Here is a 20,553-nt window from a genome sequence, read left to right on the forward strand (position 1 = left end):
GAATTAGGGCTAATTTAAATGGTGATTACACGGTCTTCTGAGATGATTCTACCAAAACAATGCTTTCGATTACACTGTTTATAAAAAAGAAAGAAGGCATCTAAAAGAGATTTTGAGTTTATTCAATAAAGCAGATATTCTGAGTTTATCCAATAAAACAGATTGAAAAATTCTGAATGCAGTAATCATTCTAAGCTTGTGAAAAGAGAGCTACTAAAACACTTCCTTGGCATTAGGAACAAGTACCTTGGCAATTTGAGGTGGAATAATTTCTAATTCAGGGAAAAATAAGTGCCTGGACCTTACCAAGCTATTCACAGGGAAAATGATCTGGCTTCTAGCAAAAGCCTCTAATGACCACCTGCTCAGATTATTGGCATGAAAAGCTAACAGGCTGGCCATAAACACTTCTTTTTGACACACAGGTAATGTCTTTGGCAAGCTAGAGAAGTATGATTTCATTCTATTGGCTTCTAATTAATACTCCATTACTGCTAATTCTACTTAAGTATTTGCTTTGACATTATGGGTTTTAACAACTGTTCATTAGTATAGCATGCCATTCTTTGCTCTGCAACTATAGAAAACCTGCACGCTGTGAATAAGAGAGGCACCGTCAAGTCAAGGTCATGCCACAATGGCTTGACAGCTCATCCCCCTTCTTTGTAATTACCATTCACTAACCTACAGAGATAGGATCGTCTTCACTAGCCATTAATTTTTGGGAGCAGAATTTTTCTCACTGTTATAGAGGATGAACTTTGAAATACAAGCCTTAATGAAACACTTAATAGAATGGAAAGATGTTTGGTATGTTAAAAATACCATCCATTGCCACATTATTTAGGTTGTTGTTGAAACATTATCTTAGACACTAGCGGGCATAATAGAAAAATTTTAGATATGTTGTAATATGTGCCAATATCATGCTGACACTAAGATAAATTTCCAACTTCAAGAAATGGTATTTAAAAATTGGTAATGATTTAATATATGTAAGTGCTTCAGATACCTATAGGGAACAATGTTGCTCCCTCATTTTCTCCAAAAGATTGAGACAGTACCTTGCAATATTGCAGTTTTCTTTGTAAAAATAAATTACAACAGGAACACTTATGAAGGTAGAGAATAGTTCAGTGGCTACCTGGTCACCCAGGAAAAGGCTGGGAGATGACAGCTAGGTGGTAGAGTGTTTTGGCAAAAATGACCTGAGTTTGAATGTAGCTGCGGTTGTACAATCTTATCAGCATGTTGGGGCCTACTGAATCTGACATTCTAAGTTTGCAAATTGTGTTGTGTGCAGGTTTTGGGTTTAATAAAGTTCTTTTATTGAAAAAATAAATTGCAGTATATCCCATGTGTCAGTGTCTTAAATATAACATGAAATAGCTCATTTTAGAGCATACCACTGCAGTGAGCAAGGGGATGGGTACCAAACTCAGGCTGCTTGATTTCAGTCCAGCTCAGTAGCACACCGAACACTGACTTTGGTCAGTTTTCACACATTCTCTGTGTTTCTGTTTCCTTATAAGTGAAATAGAGATAGTAACAGATCCTATACCAGGGAGTTGACTGGAGATTTAAAGTAGCTACCTATTTTGTAGAGCCACCTGTGCCTGGTATGTAGCAACTACCTTATCGGTGCTTGTCAGAGATATAAACCACTATTTAGCTGTTATGTTAAAAATTTTTATTCTCAAAAATTAGTGGAGTCTGCAGCTAAAGTTTCTTTCCCATATCAGAAAATAATGTGTGCCAGAAGCCTCAATCACTTTTAAAGAAATCTCTAATTCTGAAACCACATGGGCTTTTAAGAATAACTAATATGGAATCTAGGAAAGTTCAAGAAAGCTCATCTACCTTGGTACTTATCCCGAATGAGTAATTTATTCTTGTACCGCAGTGTCTTTGAAGCAGCCTAATATTTTACAGTCACAGTGGAATCACCTTTGAGAACACACTGCTGGGGCAGTGTGTGAGGGATGCGGGTAGCACTCAGCAGCCTGTGCAACAGAAGGCCATGCTCTTGGCCCTGTTTCTATTGGCTTTTACACTGTTCACCAAACTCCAGCCACTCTACTCTTCCTTGTAGTTTTTGTGCACATCAACCTAGATTCTTCTTTAAGATCTAGAACAAACACGTTTTCTCCACTTTTCTCCTAGTTGTGTCCTTTGTGTCTACGTCCCTGTTTAGGTGTCTCTCCTCAAGATGGATTCCCCTGGTCACTGGATTTAATGTTCAGTCTACAAACAGAGACTTCCAACCATATTATCTAATTTGTTTTCTTAAAAACCTTGGAAGCAACAGAAATTATTTTATTTATGCATATACATATATGTTCTGTGTTCCTCCCATTCTAATACCAGCTCTCAGGGTTAAAGACCTCATCTGTCATTTCAACTCTGCCTTCAAGACCTAGACAGGACCTGAAATTCAGTAGGAGAAGTTCAATAAATATGTGATGAATGTATCTCCACATTTTGTGCACAGGACAGCCCATGAAAATTTACTTCTCATGGCAGTCTCCCTGTAGGAACATGTCTTACCCTTCTGGAACTCAGTATGTAGTAGGAGCCTACCACTGTCCTGGAGAAGAGAAGGGAAGGGAAAGAAAGGGGAGGGAAGGGAAGGGGAGGGGAGGGAAGGGAAGGGAAAAATATCTACAATAAACAGGTAACCCAATCATTAGAATAAGGCAAAGGAGGACAGGAATCTTATCCAGAGATGTAAAAGAGGTTGGTCTTAAAAATAAACAGAAATAATTTGGATTAGGAAATAGAAACACAGTCTTCTGTGTTGTCCTAACTTAGATACTTGCTACCTCTAGATGAATCACCAAAAAGACATTGCAGTCTGAGAAAGTTTTGTGCAAACTGTTCAGGCTGGAAGAAGTCAGATAAATATCTGAAATGCTGTTGAATAGTCCAACAGGTTTCATTTTTAAAAATACTTTATTCTGGTTTCTCTTCAGATCATGTAAATATTTTCCCTGTTTTTAAACATGATATACAATACTGTATATTTTACCTAATAAATATATTCTAAATACTAAAGGATTTTTATATTCTTAAAAGAGATTCATTCTTAATATGGTCTTTATCTATATATTAAACCTTAAATTTAAATCCTGAAACTTTGGTTGGCTTGTTCTTTTAAATTCATATTATAAACTTGAAGTCATGGAAAGTAAGTCTGTACAATACACTTGCCAAAAGTTTTACATTTTAAATCCTAGTTTTGTAGTTGGAAATTTAATACAAGTGAGTTGAATTCTCTAGGATCCCACCATTGTGGCTGGACATAGCCTTGTGTGCCTGCAGATTTGCCAGACAAAATCAAGGGAACCAAGTTCTAGTTCTTCTGAAAATGGACAGATTTCTTCTCTTACAAAGATGCAGTTATTCCCTTTGTGTCCTAAAGGGGCTGGGCTAGATCTACAGTTTTCAAACCACACTTTTTAAGCCTTGAGAATTCTTCTATGTCTGCTTAGGAGACAGTGCAAGGCAATTCCTAAGCCCTAAATCATCTTTCAAAATCTGAGGCTTGTGGTTGGGTAACAGGTGTCAATTTCATGTTTAAATTTGCTGTTCTTTTCTCTGCATCTACTCATCTTCTGAATTATAGTGGTTAGTTACACTATTCCCTCTCAGTGTGGAACTCTAGCTGGTCTCTGTGAGATTCTCTTTATAGGGACAATTTAGGAAATAGCAGAGATAGTTTTCCCTGAGTTACTCAGTAAAAGTATTCATTAAGTGACTGCTAAGTAAACATCTGCAGGTTTGCTTTGAAAATGGAGTTTTGTGCCTCTTTATAATTTAAGTGACTTCTGTAGGGTCTATGTGCCGTTTCTGGCCTCAGCGAAAATGCATCTATGTTCAGGCAAGTCATCCAATATGTAAATCTAGTTCGTGACTGGACGCAAAATGCTGCTAGCTTTCCAATCTCCCCATCACCTCTCCTCCACGCGGCAGTGCTCCTTCTTAATGTCTTCTCTCCAGCGTCGCCCATGCACCGTGTCTGCCCACACTTGCTCTCTTACCAGCCCCCACACCATGGCCGCGGAGCTGTGGATGCGGGCGGGGTGGGGAAAAGCTTTCAAGATATCACACAAGAATGGTCTCCAAATTGGCTCTGGTGCGTTATGCCAACAACACGCACGCTGCCAAAGCAAAAGCTCCAGAAATAAAGAACAATGAATGTGTAAACCTGAAGTGTAAATCCTCCAGATTAAGTCTTTAGAAAGATAAAAAGTAAAATTTAGAAGATTCTGTACAAAATAAGTTTTTCATGTCTCTCCCCCATTTTTAGTTAGTGGCTATAAATTTATCTTTGACAAAATCACATGAACACCTCCACGGTGACAAAGCACCTTCAGAATATCTGGAGTACATTTATTATTTCCTTTTTAACAAGCAGTATGAGGAGCTATAATATATTGTTTACATAATCTTTAGTGAAAAAGCCATGTCCCATGAAACGTGCTTTAGGAAATCCGACCATCAGCTTTGATGTATGTAGGGTCAACTGTATGGTACTCCCCTTTAATAAAAATTAAGAATTTATTAAACTGTTAAAATTTGTAATAAACACTATAAACAGAACTCAATATTCTCATAGCCCTTATCATATATTTTAGACCATAAATACAAAACTATGAAATTATGATTGTAACTGTTAATATGTATAATTTCTCAAAATTGATAATTTTATCATAAAATTGTACTCAGTTTTGGAAAAGATTTTAAAGTATATTACATACATATAATAATATGTTTTATACATATGTGTACATACATAATTATATATATGTACATGTGCATAACATTATTTGTGGGGTGTAGCATCTAGAATATGTAAAGGACTTTTACAATTCAACAACTGTCTTGGTTACTTTTCTCTCATTGCTGGGACAAAATATCTGACGCTCAAAATTTAGGAAGGAAAGGTTTATTTAGCTCACAGTTTGTGGAGGTTTCAGTCCATACTTGGCAGGTTACAAGGTAGAGTAGCACATGGCAGAGGGCTACAGCTCATGGCGGCAGAACACAGCAAAGCAACAAGCACAAAAGCCAGGAATGGCCTCAAGCAGCCTCTTGCTCTCCCTTACATATGCAAACTATCCACCCCAGGGTGGGTGTAGCTCTCACACCCATAATCAATCAAACTCTAAAAGCCTGCCCCATGACTGTAATGAGGCTTTGGGGGGACACCCAGACACAAACCATAACAACAACAAAAAGTTAAATAATTAAAACAAAGGCCAAGTTTGTGAATAGGCATTTTTCCAAAGAAGATATGCAAATACCCAACAAGTACATGAAAAGACATTCAATATGCTTTATCATCAGGAAAGCACAAATCAAAACCAGAATGAGGTACTATTCATGCTTTGGATGCATAATAGCCAAAAGGTGTAAACACCTCAAATGTTCATCAAAGGGTGAATGGATGAACCAACTGTGAAACATACACACAACAGAATATTATTCAGCCATAAAAAGGAATGAAATATTGCCACATACTACAGCAATAATGAACCTTGAATATATGCTAAGCCAAGCAAGCAGACATTTTATATTTCACTTAATCTGAACAGTCCAAAACAGGTAAATCAATAAAGATATATTGCAAATTGGTCAAGGCCAAAAGATAGGGAACAGGGAAATGAGAAACTATTTAATGGATACAGACTTTCACTCTGTAATGAACTGAACAGTCTTGGTACCTGGCAGAGGTATCTGTTGCACAACACTGTGAATGTGATAAATGTTGCCTAACTCTTCACTTTAGAAGGGTAGACTTTGTTATGTCAGTAATTCTTTTAAAACCTTGTTTAAAAATTTTCCTTCATATGAATATTCAGTATAATCAATCCATAGCCATGATTGCATCATTTCTGGAATCTTGCACTTGAACCTCTGATGTAAGAGAACAGTACATTCCAGGAAATTGAGCTTTTTCATTTTCTAGAAATTTCTATTTTGATCCATTCCCATGCCAATAAAAGGAATGTTTTCATTCTCAATTAAAGTGAAAATTAAAATTTAAATTAAACTTATTTTACCAGTTGCCACTCACACCACCATACCTCTCTACATAGAAAGCAGAGAGGAGACCTAGAGGATTTAAGCCCTCAGTACTTCTGGATTCACAGCTTACATCCTATGCATGCTCCAAATGCTCAAATCTCACAGAGACCATAAACTCCCTTCTATGCCTCTGCCTTCTGCTCCTGCAGCTTCTCACTCCACTGCACTTGGCAGAGTAGCTCCTCCAAAGGTACTTTCTCAACTACCCAACCTCATCCTGCCTCCTAATTGTCTCTCCAAGTTTTTTTTCACATCAGGCTAGAGAAAACGGTAAGGATGAGTCCTCCTTTTTGTCTACAGCTGCCTTGCCTGTCGCTGGGCTCTTGATCCTATTTTTTTCTAACGACCTCTGTGAAATCTGCAGCTGTTGCAAAGAGTGAAAAGTCAGTTGTGCATTGTATCCAAACTCATGGCTCTGATTCTCAAAAACTGAAATCTTCATTATCACTTTGGAAAGGAGCTGGCAGTTTCTCAGAAAGTCAAACATAGAGTTATCATCTAACCCAGGAATTTTGATCCAAAGTGTTTACCTAGGGCATTAAAAATATAGGCCAGACAAAATTCATACATAGATGTCCACATAGCATTATTTACAATAGCCAAAAAGTGGAAACAGCCCAAACATTCGTCAGCTCGTTAATGAGTAAACAAAATGATATATGCATATAATGGAATATTGCTCAGTCATAAAAAGCCATGACTGCTGGTTCCTGTTGCAGCACGGATGAACCTTGAAAATACTATACCAAGTAAAAGACATCAGGCACAAAAGGATACTGCTTGAATTTACTAGAAATCACAGAATCATACACTTAAAAAACTAAACTACAAAATACGCCATTTGCCAATTGTTTTGCTATCTAAGCTATCTGGCAGATTTAGATAGCAGTCAGAGCAGATTCTGAGATGCTTAGAAAGTTTGCCTGGAATAAATAAATGGTAGCTATTTCTATTTTCAGAGGGCTTATTTTGTCCTTGGATTGTACAAAAAAAGCCTTTGTTTAAATAATAGACATATTTTCTATTTCTTTCATTGTTATATTTAAAATCTGTGGCTTACAATTAAACTTCTACATGAATTCAGGTGAAAGTGAAAGCAATAACCAACGAATCTGCTGGATGATGTTAACTAACCAATAGAATGAATGACTACCGCACCTTCATGTAGGTGTTTAGCCAAATATGGCTCAAAACTTATATTTTGTATTTAATTCTTTCCATCTTCATCAGTGTTTCTAGTGGTATGTTTACTTAGGACAAATTACCCATAAAATATTATGCAAGTGAATGCTTAATAATTCATGCAAAATGTGAAGATATTCATTGCAATAAGTTTTTTCTGCTGTGCATTGTGCCTCGTAGTTGTGGGGAAGGAAGTGTTAAAAAAATATAATAGCCATGGTTTTTGACTTTAGAATTTTACTCATCAGACTTACAGAAAATTATGCTGGTGTTCATAGACCAGATATAGGGGGGGAAAGCCTTCAAAAGAGCTTATGCTTAATACTCTATTGTACTTCATGTAGAGGAAAGGGCTTTTAAAAATGGATGTGAAAAGTCCATCTTTATGCCCTCCACCACATAGCAACAAAGAAGTGATTTACATTTCAGCAAGAAAGAGTCAGAATTAGAACACAACATGGAGAGCTTCTGGCCACTGGAATGATCCTGACCACAGACATAAATGATTTGGAGAATTTATTACAAAATGAACTAGTAGAATAAATAGGATTGAAGAATAAAACTGTAAAACAATAAATTATAACAAATTAAGCAAAGTTCTGCTTCAGAGTGGATGATAGCCTAGAACTCTTTCTAAATCATCCTATATAGTTATATCATTTCAGTATCACCCAGAACTGGCATATCGCCACCATACATCTGATTGAGTAAGAACTGGGAACACTGAACAAGTTTCAGGCAGGGGGCAAATCTGATTACAAGGCATAATGAATAGAAAAACACGTTTATAGCTCCATTTTGCATTTTCTACATTCCTTTTAGTATCTAGATTTCAAATTTTAAATTTTCTAATGGCTAAAGTAACTTCCTTTAACAGAAGATTTTGAAAATTGCAATGATTTAATTGGTTCACATTAAAGACTCTTAGAAGCCTAAAGAAAACGTCTTTCCAGATGAGCAAGAGGTTGGATAAATGTAATGACATATGGTTTGTTTTTTATAGCTACAATATGCGAAAAATAGTAGCATAACACATGTATTCAATGATATATATGTATTTATACATACAAATATATATTCTGCTTATAAATTATGAGATAAGATTCTTTTGTACAAATATAATTTTGTTTTCTTTCTCTTTCTTGTTCCCTTTAAGAATAAAAATAACAACTGAAACTTAGAACAATTTTAAACATCTCATTATACCGAGGATCTTGCAAAAGATAAAATCAACGAATGCAAAGCCATGTTGCCACACGGTCCCCTGCACAGACTTGTAAGCGAGCTGTCTGCAGGGTCTCAGAGCCTCAGGGCAGGAAGACTGTCCATTGATCTTATTATGAAGTCTCCCCTCCCCCTGCGGGCTCCCTCAGAATCATTCCAGATGGATGGGTCGTGAACTGATCCTTAGTATCTCTCAGGAAGGGTATTTCTCACATCCTCTGGCAAACTCAGAACTTCCCCTGGAAGTTTTTCTTTTATTGCCCCTGTCTCCCTGAGCCCATCAATTCACTCACAGAGATGCAAAGGACATCCAATTATTATATTTTATGTACTCCATTTTTGAATTTTCAAAAGTTAGTGTTTAAGTGATGACCTCCTTATCTTTAAAGCTAAATAAAAATCTCAATTGATATAAGCATTTCTCTCAAACTCTGCTTTTATTTTTTCATAGTTGTTAATCCTTGGAAGGTTTACAACTATTTTCAGGAAGGCCTTATTTTGGAGGAGAGTGTCCTAACCTATAAAGAGCACAGCACATTGAGATTACCTCCAAGAATTTAAAAAAACATAAATTCATAGCAAAAGCTTGATTGGTCTCCTCCTCAGTTTCCTTAACAGACCTGAGGTCTGTCCAGGGATAGGCCTAGAATTGACTCTGCCAAAACATTTAATAAAATATAGTTACTATGCTTATGAAAAGCAGAGAAGGACAATCATGTTAAACCAATCCACACTTTCAAGCCTTCACTGCTTTGATGTTACTCGAGAGGGACCTCAGGCTTGACACCTTTCGTTGCTCTTCCACCCCCTCTGCTGGTAATGCCAAGAAGCAATCCTCGGACCAAGACACTAGTAGCACCGGTGAAGAGGTGAAGAGAGGCGGGTGCTTCAAGAAGCTGTGATTTTCAGACTTTAATATGAAAACTCATTTCTGGAGATCTTGTTAATATCTAGGTTCTATTTCAGTAAGTCTGAGCTGTGACATGAGATTTTGCAATTGTAGCAAGCTCCCAGGCCATGCTGGACCTTCTACTACACTTTGAATACTTCCATACCATCAAAAATAACTAGCACAAAAATCTCTCAGTGAAACCTTCTAGTCTGACAGTAATCTGATATCTGCAGCTTTTATGAAGCTGTATATCTAGTAGTTGCTGTAACTCACAAAGTAAAGTGTTTAACTTCACTTGGAATATTTCTGTAGTTACACCAATGATCTATTTCCACATATGTCCTAACCATGCAGTTGACTACATTAGAATACTGGAATCTAGATAGGAAATGTTGTGATGAATGAGATTGTATTTTAAACGGAACATTGAACCACCCCTGTAGTTTTATAATCAGTAACACAGGCCCAAAGAGACTATGTGCCTTGTCCGAGGTCACATAGCTTGTACATAGTAGCAGAAGTAAATTTAATTAGACCGACAAGAGTTCTCATACTGTCAGTCCAAATTATTTTCCAATTTGTATATTTTTGCAAAGTAACAGAATCATATCTGCTACATTCTACAGATCATTAAGGATCTGATACAATAAGTCACAAACAGTAAGAAGTATGATTATGCATCTTACCTCAACAGTCCCTCACATCTTATTCTTTGTAATGTAGCACCCTACCCTCCTATTAGATGAATTGGATTTTTAATGTCCAGTAGAAAGAAAAAGAATAACTAGACCTTGTCTTGTTAGCATCACCTGTCTTGGATGTTTGGACTCATTAGTTTTATCCTCTCTACTTTCAATTAATTAAAACAAGATATATTAGGTCTTAATTGTTCTTTAAAATTTCCCTCAAAAATAACACAAGTTAAGTCCAAATAGGAGTGGGGAGAGGAGTCCTAATAAGTATGTATTTAATAAATGATTTGTTATTTGGCTGGAAGAACGAGTGCACTCACGTAAACTCATCATGGATAAACAGCAAAGCAAAGGGTGTCTAAGATCCTCAGATGACGCCGTGCTCTTCAAAGTCAAAATTCGCTTTAGAGAAACGTAAGTTATTATCAGGCAGACAGAGGTTAGACGGTGAATTTTCAAATTGCCCTTTCAAGTCTCAACACCACCAAAAAAAAGACACAAGAGTAAATAAAAAGTTTCCGGGTCTCTGAAGTCCCATCTAATACAAGCATAGAATGTAGATGAGCAAAGTGAGTGGGCGAGTGAAATCATTTGTAACAAAAACCCATTATTTACAGATGAGAAATTTATATTGTCAGCATAATATCTGTGAGGCTAAACGGAGCTGGAGGGCATATAAAAGCAGAGCGCTTCGGCACAGAAGTGCAGAGCTCGGGGCACAGAGGACATCCACAGGTTCACAGTGGGCTGGCCCGCTAAGCGCTCCACCTATTCCGCACCACACCCTACCAGCAGAAGGTAAGATTAAGGCTGGGAGATTAGAACTGTAAAGCCTGTTTGGAGAACGGCGAAGTATTTTTAAGGATTATCAATTAAGGGGTTTCTCTTTCATTCTTTTCTTTATTAATAAGGACAGAATTGAGATGAAAAACTACCAAATATACTTACACTACTTTAACATAATAAAGCGACAAAGTAATTTACTGCAATAATTCAATGCAAAGATTTAAAATAGAAGGAAAAAGAAAGATTTACATCTATGGATTTGTTACAAGACTTAACCATTATGAGAGCTGTCTGTTTAAATAATTAGAAATATTGTGAACAATGAACATTTTTTCTTGGATTTGATAGATGTGTATACTACTCTGAACAGAAGGTGCCTTTTATATTCAGCAGAAATGTTTCCATTATAGAAGATATAACAATAATTTGTCCTCATCAATTAAAACCTCTAGTTATTCAAAAAAAAAGATTGTTACCATCCTTCACATACGGTAATTTCTGAAAAGTCTGACCAAAAATCAATGTCCACAAAATCAGCTGTTTGTAAATAAGCCATCGCATATTTGGTATAGAGAAGAAATATCATTTGTTACCAGGGATTTCTTTAGATAGATCTAATGCCAGAAATTAATAATTAATTACTATGCATTGAAGACCAGTAGTAATAAATAACTAAATAGCTATACTCTGGAATGAAATTTTAGTACATCTCTCAAGAAAAGTGTTAGAGGTTTTAAAGTACTTATTTAAGCTCCTAAAGACAAAGAACACATTTACAAAGATCCCCCACAAGGTAAGGGCCTAAGTGGTGTGCCTTTCAATACAACAAACCTGTTATGAAATGAGCTGACCAATTTTTAAAGTAGCCTACAGCACCAATGTATTTTGGGATATAAGGTCTTCTTTTCTAGATCTAAGATTAATCTTTCTAAAAGACTTCTTACGCCAACAATTACTACCATTACCATATTTTTTTAAAAATATGAATAAAAATGTGTAATTCTTCCAAAACAACATACTGTTTCCTTAGGTTACTAAACGAGGGGAAAAGTAATAGGAAATTATTTTCTTATTGAATAAAATCATGATACTAAACCAACATAAACTAACAGAAATTATTTACTTCACCAGCAGTGAGACTCAAACAGTGAATTTACACAAAAATGAATATGTGAGATTAATAAAAAGTCAGTTCTTTCAGTAGAACTCATTTGATTCTAGTAGAAGACTTAGAAAATTTTCTTCATTTTGGTTGTTTATTCCCCCATTGTCTCCCAAGTAGAATACCCATACAACTGTCCCAATAGAACCCAAGATATTGCAAAAGTTTTCTGAACTTTGGGTAAAAAAAATAATTTAGAAATAAATTCATAGTTCTCAGTCTTTTACAAGAAACTTTCCAAAAGTATAATTCCAAAAGGTAGTGCTTGGTTTAATTTTTAAATAATCTTAAAAGATTATGATTGAAAATTACAATCAGAAAATATTACCCAAATATGCACCTTCTAAAACTTGTCAACTGGTTAAACAGAAGCATAAAAAAATGCCCACTCATTTAACATGGATGAACAAAAAGGGTGAATTTATAATTCCCTTTATGTTGCTTTGTCTAATTGGCTAGTTAATCTGCAAGCCCTTAAAATTTCAAAGTAAAGTTACCACTGCAGGTATTACTATGTATATAGTTTCTGTGTTTTGGTGCTAAGAAAGAGTAAATATGACTGGGATGTTAAAGAAAAGACTGATAGTTTAAAATGATAATATTTGTAAAATCCTTATTTCAAGCCAAATGTCATTTGCTAAAAATACTCCTTCAAATTATTTATGGATAAACATAAGGAAACTTGGGTGGAAATCCCCATTTCTCAAAAAGAAAAAAAAAAGAAAAACAAAAAGAAAAAAAGGCATGGTTGGGTTTAAAAGTAGCAGAGAGGTGTCCAGGACAAATGCTGAACTTGTGGTTTTTATTCAGTACAGAGACACTTACTCTATGGGGATGCTCTGCCCACAGTGGTGTCGGTCCCTAACCCAACCACACAGCACCATCAAGTCTTTGGCATTTTTTGGCTTCATGGGGCATTTGCTTTTGACACAAAGACAAGAAATCAGATATATCCTAAAACCAGGTCTATGTTATCACTAACTGAAAGTGTCGTGTCCTGGACTAAATCCAAATTAAAAAAAAAAAAAAAAAAAAACTAGGGACTTCCAAGACTTCAGAAGCAAGCACTAATTTTCTTTATGATATTAATCTCTTAATTCCTAGTTGTGATTGTTCAAGTTACCAGAAGCATTAGTTCTTGTTGCAAATTGCTTGTCTTTAAAATGATTTTTCCCTTTAATTTAGAACAGGTCAAAGCACCCTAAAATACCTCAAATCTGTTGGCCGCTTTATAATTACAAAGTCTAGACCAAGTTACACTATTTAAAATATAAATGAATAATACATCTGAACCGACAGCTGGTATGCCAAGTTGTAGCCTGAGGCTGCTTTAAGATGGTTGAAATGCAGTATAATGTAAATGCTTGGAAGTGAAGGACTATTAATTGAAAGCCAGACTGATAGCGAAAGGGGTGGCATTATAGATAAGGTGCCATTCAGGCTAACCATATGTAGCGTATCATCTACAGTGGATATTTTAAATGTTGATTGTGGACATTTTTTATTTCAAGTCTGGAAATGTGCCTTCTAATCATTAACAGAAGTGTTCTACATTCATGAAAAAGCTTAAAGGTGCAAGGCATCTTTTGTAGTCTTTTTTGCCTCCAAAAAATCTAGGGAAAATATCAAGTACTGTTTGAAATGAAGTTGAAAATACAATCAGAATAGAATTGAAAGGATGATTGTTTCTTTCTTTTTATAATATTTACCTAAGCAAAATTAAACTCACTCTGATAAGTTTAAATATAGCTATTTGTCCCCCCCACACACCCCTACTGTGTTCTGACAGGCAGCAAAAATGAAGAGCATTTACTTTGTGGCTGGATTGTTTATAATGCTGGTACAAGGCAGCTGGCAACGTTCCCTTCAAGACACAGAGGAGAATCCCAGGTATTAAACCTAGACTTAAATTAAGAGTACTCTGATTAGAATAAAGTCTATGAGAACTATAATCACTGATTATATCTCAGTAATATGGAATGAATACTCTGCACAATTTTCATATGTTTAAAGCATCCTTGTGATAAAGTCAAGCTTTTCAGGAGTGTAAACCAGAGTACGTGTCATTTCAGAATCAAACAAGTGGTGGGCAATGCTGAAAAACATATACACAGAAAATTGTTGCTCTGTAGAGTATCCTACTTATCCATTCATAACACAGGCTGTGAAATGACTTTAATTATTCTATTTTCTCCTTTTCATTCCTTTTTAAAAATAACATTGTTCCTTGTTAGTTGTAAAATTTGTACACATTCGTGATGTAAAATATGAAAAGTATACAAATAAGTAACTTCAAAATTCTACTATCTAACAAAAACTATTCAAAGTTTTAAAAGAAAGTATTGCCTTCCTGAATTTTACGTTAATGTATAAAATTTCTCAGCTTATGATATGGCCTTGTATTATGTTTTTTCTCCTAATGCAATACTGTTAGCTTTATCTTATATCATTAGAATATATATTAAATGTGTATTTAGTGGTTGTACACTATTTCATCTCATAAATGTACAACACTTATCTAGATATTCCTCTTCTATAGAATATTTAAGAGGCCTTCAAATTTTCCTATATAAAATAACATTTTGTATATACTACTCTCTGCATTTTTCAGTTATCTGTGTGTAGGTTTCTAACAGTAGAATTACCATGTCAAATAGTTTGACATTCATTACTCTTTTAAAATATTCAAGTCACTGCTCTCTTCTGTCATTATTGGCATATTCATGAGTACATTAATTAGTTGAGGAATATTTAATCTTATTTCAGGAAAAAATGAAGCCAAGTGAGAAACCTATTACTAGAATTCAGGGTATGATGTATTCAACTATACTAAAACCTTGAGATTTCCATGAGAAGCTAAGGTCTTTCTAAACTATGAACTGAAATGCCTGTTCTATTGCTCCAAAGGATCCTGTATCTTGTAGTGAGTCCTCTTAAGTAAGTCTGCTCTTGGAGAGATTTACATTGCACCAATCATTGTTTTCCACAGATCTTTCTCAGCTTCCCGAGCAGACGTGCTGGATGATCCAGACCAGATGAATGAAGACAAGCGTCATTCACAGGGCACATTCACCAGTGACTATAGCAAGCACCTGGACTCCAGGTATGCTCAAGAGTTTGTGCAGTGGCTGATGAACACCAAGAGGAACAGGTAAGAACTTCAACATGGTCTGAAAAGTGAGCAAAGGTTTATTAAATGTATTTAAATTTTGCCTTTCTTAAGTTACCATGCTCACTAAGTAATGCACATAAGGTCTTTGATGACTTCCAGGGTTAGAGGTGTGGCCTTTCATATCATTTCTCTATGTGCATTACCTTTCAGCCCCCCGAACACCATACCCACATGCCAATGTGACACAGATTTTATGTTCCAAACTATATTCCCAAATATGGTCTTTGGAATATTTATTTTTATCCATTTTTCCTTAAAACTGAGACTCAAGGTTTTGTGGAACCTCAAGGTTAGGAATCAAATTTCTAACTAAAACACACAGCAAATTCAACATTCCTATGTGGGGTTCAAATCTACAACTGTGATGATATTAAAATTATCCCCTAGCCAAGTTCATCAAGGTAAGGAATAGAAATAGATGCATTCCATGTCTTGTAGAATGAAATCTAAGATATGCATTTAAAATTGCAGCCTAGCTAGCTGCACAGCATAAAGAGAAGGCAGCAAATAAGAGCACAAACCTATCATAACATATACATTTTAAGGCTGGATTTTCTTTGACTAGTGTTGGGGTTTTTGCTGCTTCTAGGGTACAGAGAAAATTATCCACAAGGGTTTCACAGAGATGGTGGAAATTCACAATTTCTTTGGAGGGTGGCCCACAAGGAGAAAGGAGTTATGCATACAAAGTAGCTGAAGGAATCTGAAAATCAGGAAAAGGACATAGATTTGTCTAGATAGAATGGAGAGGGAGAAAGAGGAAATGCAAGCCTAAGAGAGTCTGGAGCAGTCAGGAGAAATATCAGGAACAGAGCAGCCAACCAAAGTTATATGAAAGCTGAGGGTCCCACTACAAGACAGACGGTGTGAGGGTCAGACCAGACATAGGTAGAGATCTTTGTCAAGGGTGACAGTTAGGCCTTCTGAGAAATGTAAGAAATCACAAATTTATAAAAATAAAAACAACTCTTCCCATTTTTTTAGTACCGGAATGCTGCAACTTGGTAACTTAATATAAGCATTCCCCCACTCAGGTATTTATTGTATGTTTAAGGTGAAACCTCCAGGGTAACACTTGCCAGGGAGACAGATAGAACGCAACCTCTACAGAGTGCTCTGCATCCACTTGGAGCTGAGATGGGATGATCTTCTTCGCTTTCTCCTAGAAAATCAGACAATTTCATTTATACGTTATCATGTGGGATTTTTGATGACATTTCCAGATTGTCCTTTGCTTTTCCTTGTATCAGTTAACTGTGACCCCATACTTACATGTCCTAGTAAGAAACACCTACCTGACTTTTGAATAGCAGAGGAAAATAGAAGTCTACATTTTCATCTAGTGAGACAAACTAAAAAGTAATGCAGCTTTAAAAACTAATGGCACAGGTAAGCAGGACAGGAGAAAACAGGAATGCTGGGAAGGGAAGGGGTGTCTTTCTAAATTCCTAAGTATTCATTATTAGCCCTCTCCCACCATTCTTTAATCCCAATTATTAGTGTAACTTCAAAATGAATCCCCTGACTACCCTCCTCTCCCAAGTTTCCTAAGCCCCCGTTACACTGTAATCTAAATTCCAGGTTGCCAGTGGCTATCAGTGAGAACTGAAAGCCAAAGATGCAGAGCCTCAACTTCACTTTCACATTTCTTCCAGGAATAACATTGCCAAACGTCATGATGAATTTGAGAGACATGCTGAAGGGACCTTTACTAGCGATGTCAGTTCTTATTTGGAAGGCCAAGCTGCAAAAGAATTCATTGCTTGGCTGGTGAAAGGCCGAGGAAGACGAGAGTAAGTCTGTACATTCTTACCTGATATTTCTTCCCTTTGATGCCAAAAAATTTATATATATGTATATATATATATATATAGAGAGAGAGAGAGAGTGGGATTATAAAAGCAATTAGTATATTCTCACCAAGTAAGGAAATAGCTCCTACTGATGAGAAATAATACATAAATTTTGCTAGCAGGTACTAATAGAGTCTATCACAGTACATTTCTTTTTTAAGATTTATTTTAGAAGTAAAACAATGAAATTCTATCTCCCACTGTAGCTGTGTTATAATTAGATACTGACTCATCCAGGTGAGGCATATTTGAAAGTAAATACTATCCTTTTGATAACCGCACTGGGCCAACAAATTTCGACAGTCCCAAGAAAGCTAGATATAAGGAAAAAGAATGAATCATGCCAAAAACTTCAAACATTTCAATATTTAAATAAAATTTTTCGTACTTGGCTTGATATAGTGTCATGTGTGATTAACATATAGTCATGTTAATAAATATTTGTATAAACATGTGGTGAAGACAAAAATGACCAAACATAAGATGTTAAGAACACTCAGAGTAAAGATGTGGAGAAACAGTCATATATTGAGCTACATACTCAGTACCTGGATGGTGATGTCAGATAGATATAAGCAATCAAAGCTGAAAATGAGACTGAGATGATTAGTAACTTGCTTGGATCGTCACACAGACCCTTGAACCATCCCATTTTCCAATAACCATTTCCATCAGCATTTGGTAAGTAAGCGGCAAGAAATATGTGATCAGGGAACTCCATCATTAAATCAGAATGAAAACATACTTATGCAGATTTAAAAAGATCTCAAAATAAAAAGAAATTTGCATTGTGGCTGACTTTAAATTGTTAACCAAACTCATAGAATCAGTGGTAAAATAGTTGCTTCCACTTGAGGATTTCTACAGTACTATAAAGGATACCCAAAAGTCTGCTAAGGCAAATCAGGGAAAGAGAAAATCTAATACAGATAAGTCTCAATCTCTTAATATTGCATTTTGCAAAGCTTTATTGATAATAGTGTGATTATGATATGATACATTTTACAAAATTATAGCTAAATTAATAGTCTCAATAGTAGCTTCTGTATATAGAAGATACTAAAATCTTTGAAGCAACCTGGAATATTACAAGGGATGTGAAGTTAAACAGATTTGGTCTCTGATCCCAGCTCTGCAACCTTCTACCTTTACAATGGTCCCTAGTTCACGTGGGTATTTATGAAGGGTTTTCTCTTAGGCTCTTTGTACACAAAATCCTGACCTGAATACTCAATAACCCTTGCATGTTACCAATGGTAGAAATCCATAGCATTTACTCGTAATGTCTAACCAATGACAGCTTTAACCCTCATTTTCTTAGCTTTCCAGAAGAAGTCACCATTGTTGAAGAACTCCGCCGCAGACATGCTGATGGTTCTTTCTCAGATGAGATGAACACCGTTCTTGACAATCTTGCCACCAGGGACTTTATCAACTGGCTGATTCAGACCAAAATCACTGACAGGTGATTGCATTTTCAGTTAATTGTAAAAACTGTTCAAACTTTCATAATTTTTGTCAACTGCTACAAGTTATCCCCCATATGAAGGAGAGAGTCTAGACTCTGTTTTTATACAGCAAAAAGTATGTATGCCTAAATCCATTAAGAGTCACTCACTTATTAATGTCATTTTGAAATTGCTATATATGCTGAAATTTTAACACAGGGTGAAATATCATTGTATGTTACATAATTTACTCAATTTACTAAGCAGAGTAGTAAAAATGAGACAAAATATAACCAATTACTACTGATGTTTTTAAAAATCATACAAATCTTTATAATTTTTGATGGACAAAGTTTAGATAAGTCATTTTTAAATGAAAAATACATGAATAGTCCAAAAGACTGAAGGATTTACAAATCAAGGGGTTGGTAAGCAACTTGTATCAAAAATCACTGAAATGATTCCTGGATGAGTTAACTATATTATCTGGATATTATAATTGTGTTAAATCATTGCTTTTTATTTTTTATCCATAGGAAATAAGTGGGTCATTATTCAAGACCATCTTCACATCGCCTGCCATCCACTTAGGATGTTTGAAATTTTAAGTTTTGTAATTTTAAGAGATGTATTCTGAATATTACTTTGCATGCTAATAAATTTGCTTTTAGCATTGTGCAGCCAAATGATTACAAGTGGAATAAACTACTGTCAGAATATTGCTAAAATATCAACTTTATATTATAAAAGTCCTAAATTATCTTGCTTTAGTCTTATTTTGGTTGAAGTACCCCAACTTGTTTACATTTAGCAATGAAATTATTTTTCTATTACATAATTTGTAAATGTAAATTATTCCAATCTGAGCATACCTGCATGCAATACCAGGAGAAACGAAGAACTGGTAGCCACGGTAGTGAAACGGAAAAGAGCGCTTCTTACAGCCTTTATCATAAAAGTGCTCAGCTTTCAATGTATCGAACAGAGAACTAATAAAATTTTCAAGCTTCTTTAGTATTTTGTCTGCTTTCTCTTTATATGTTGCCTTCTAAGCATGCGTTCTTCCTAAACTAGTAGGCTGCTACTCGTCTAAAGCACAAATACGTCTCCATGTTTTGAGCTGCTACATAGCACTTTAACATTTCGAACTAATATTGAAAAATCAGTGCTTTTTTATAAAAGTGCTGGTTTTGGGTGTCTTTAGAAAGTCTCCCTGGAAGCTAGGTAGCAGCTTCCACCTTCTAAAGGGTTACGCTGTCCCTGTCATGCCTCCTACTCACACACACACATGCACACAACACAACCTTCCTACACCCAAAGACCCTATCTATGTACCTACGTACACATCTAGATACTGATCTCTGGCTCAGTTTACTTATACTCTCACCAGTCTAGCACCAGTAGACATTTGAATTTGTTTAAAAATGCCCAGTACTTTGGTATCCCTGATCTCTGGTGGTCAATATCTTTGAGCCAGACTGATGCTTATTAGCATACCCAAGATTTTTCTCTGATGGATATAGATTACCACTTCTATTTCTCTATCTCTACAGCACTCTTATAAGGTAGACTTGCCTACAAACAAGATTACAAAATTAGTAAATTCTTTACTTTAATCAGTAATAAATTTGATACCTTTAATTCACTCTCATTCATTTACAAATTTAAGAGGAGAGTTACTTAAGTCAGGCTAGCGTTAGCTGAAGGATCTTGAGCAGGTCATTTACATTCTTTGGGCTTGATTCTTAATGTGAAAAGATAAGCTTAAAATCATGTAAGCAATATCAGATATTACAATCATCAGTATTTATAATTCTGGGTTTTATAATGTTTTATAATGAGTTATCAGTAATAATGGCTTCCTGAAGTACTCCCTCTAAAATAGTCATGGGACATGTCAGAGCAGAAATTACCTCTGTATATAACAAGATTACATCTGTCAGCCTCTCTAGAACACAAACCATCATGTCTTCCACAAAAGTATCTCAAAGAAGAATCTTCACAGGTTACATAACTACTCTCAAAGAAGTTTCTCTTTGTTTATCAGCCTTC

General features: G+C 35.6%; 1 protein-coding gene across 2 annotated transcripts; it reads left to right on the forward strand.

Annotated features, from left to right (window-relative positions):
- The first annotated feature begins 10,818 nt into the window (after nucleotides 1-10,818).
- Gcg (glucagon) lies at nucleotides 10,819-19,096 on the forward strand. Of its 2 annotated transcripts, XM_005393317.2 has the most exons (6): nucleotides 10,819-10,878; nucleotides 13,818-13,918; nucleotides 15,018-15,179; nucleotides 16,856-16,993; nucleotides 18,375-18,518; nucleotides 19,038-19,096. In XM_005393317.2, exons 2-6 carry the CDS (start codon nucleotides 13,827-13,829, stop codon nucleotides 19,042-19,044), a joined length of 543 nt encoding a protein of 180 aa, XP_005393374.1. In that variant the 5' UTR covers nucleotides 10,819-10,878; nucleotides 13,818-13,826; the 3' UTR covers nucleotides 19,045-19,096. The 2 variants fall into 2 exon arrangements, with proteins under 2 accessions (XP_005393374.1, XP_013374242.1); XM_013518788.1 differs by lacking the exon at nucleotides 19,038-19,096 and having other exon boundaries at nucleotides 18,375-18,522.
- The last annotated feature ends 1,457 nt before the right edge of the window (nucleotides 19,097-20,553 follow it).

This window comes from Chinchilla lanigera, unplaced genomic scaffold (assembly GCF_000276665.1).
Source record: "Chinchilla lanigera isolate Chin_1 unplaced genomic scaffold, ChiLan1.0 scaffold00048, whole genome shotgun sequence".
Classification (NCBI taxonomy): domain Eukaryota; kingdom Metazoa; phylum Chordata; class Mammalia; order Rodentia; family Chinchillidae; genus Chinchilla; species Chinchilla lanigera.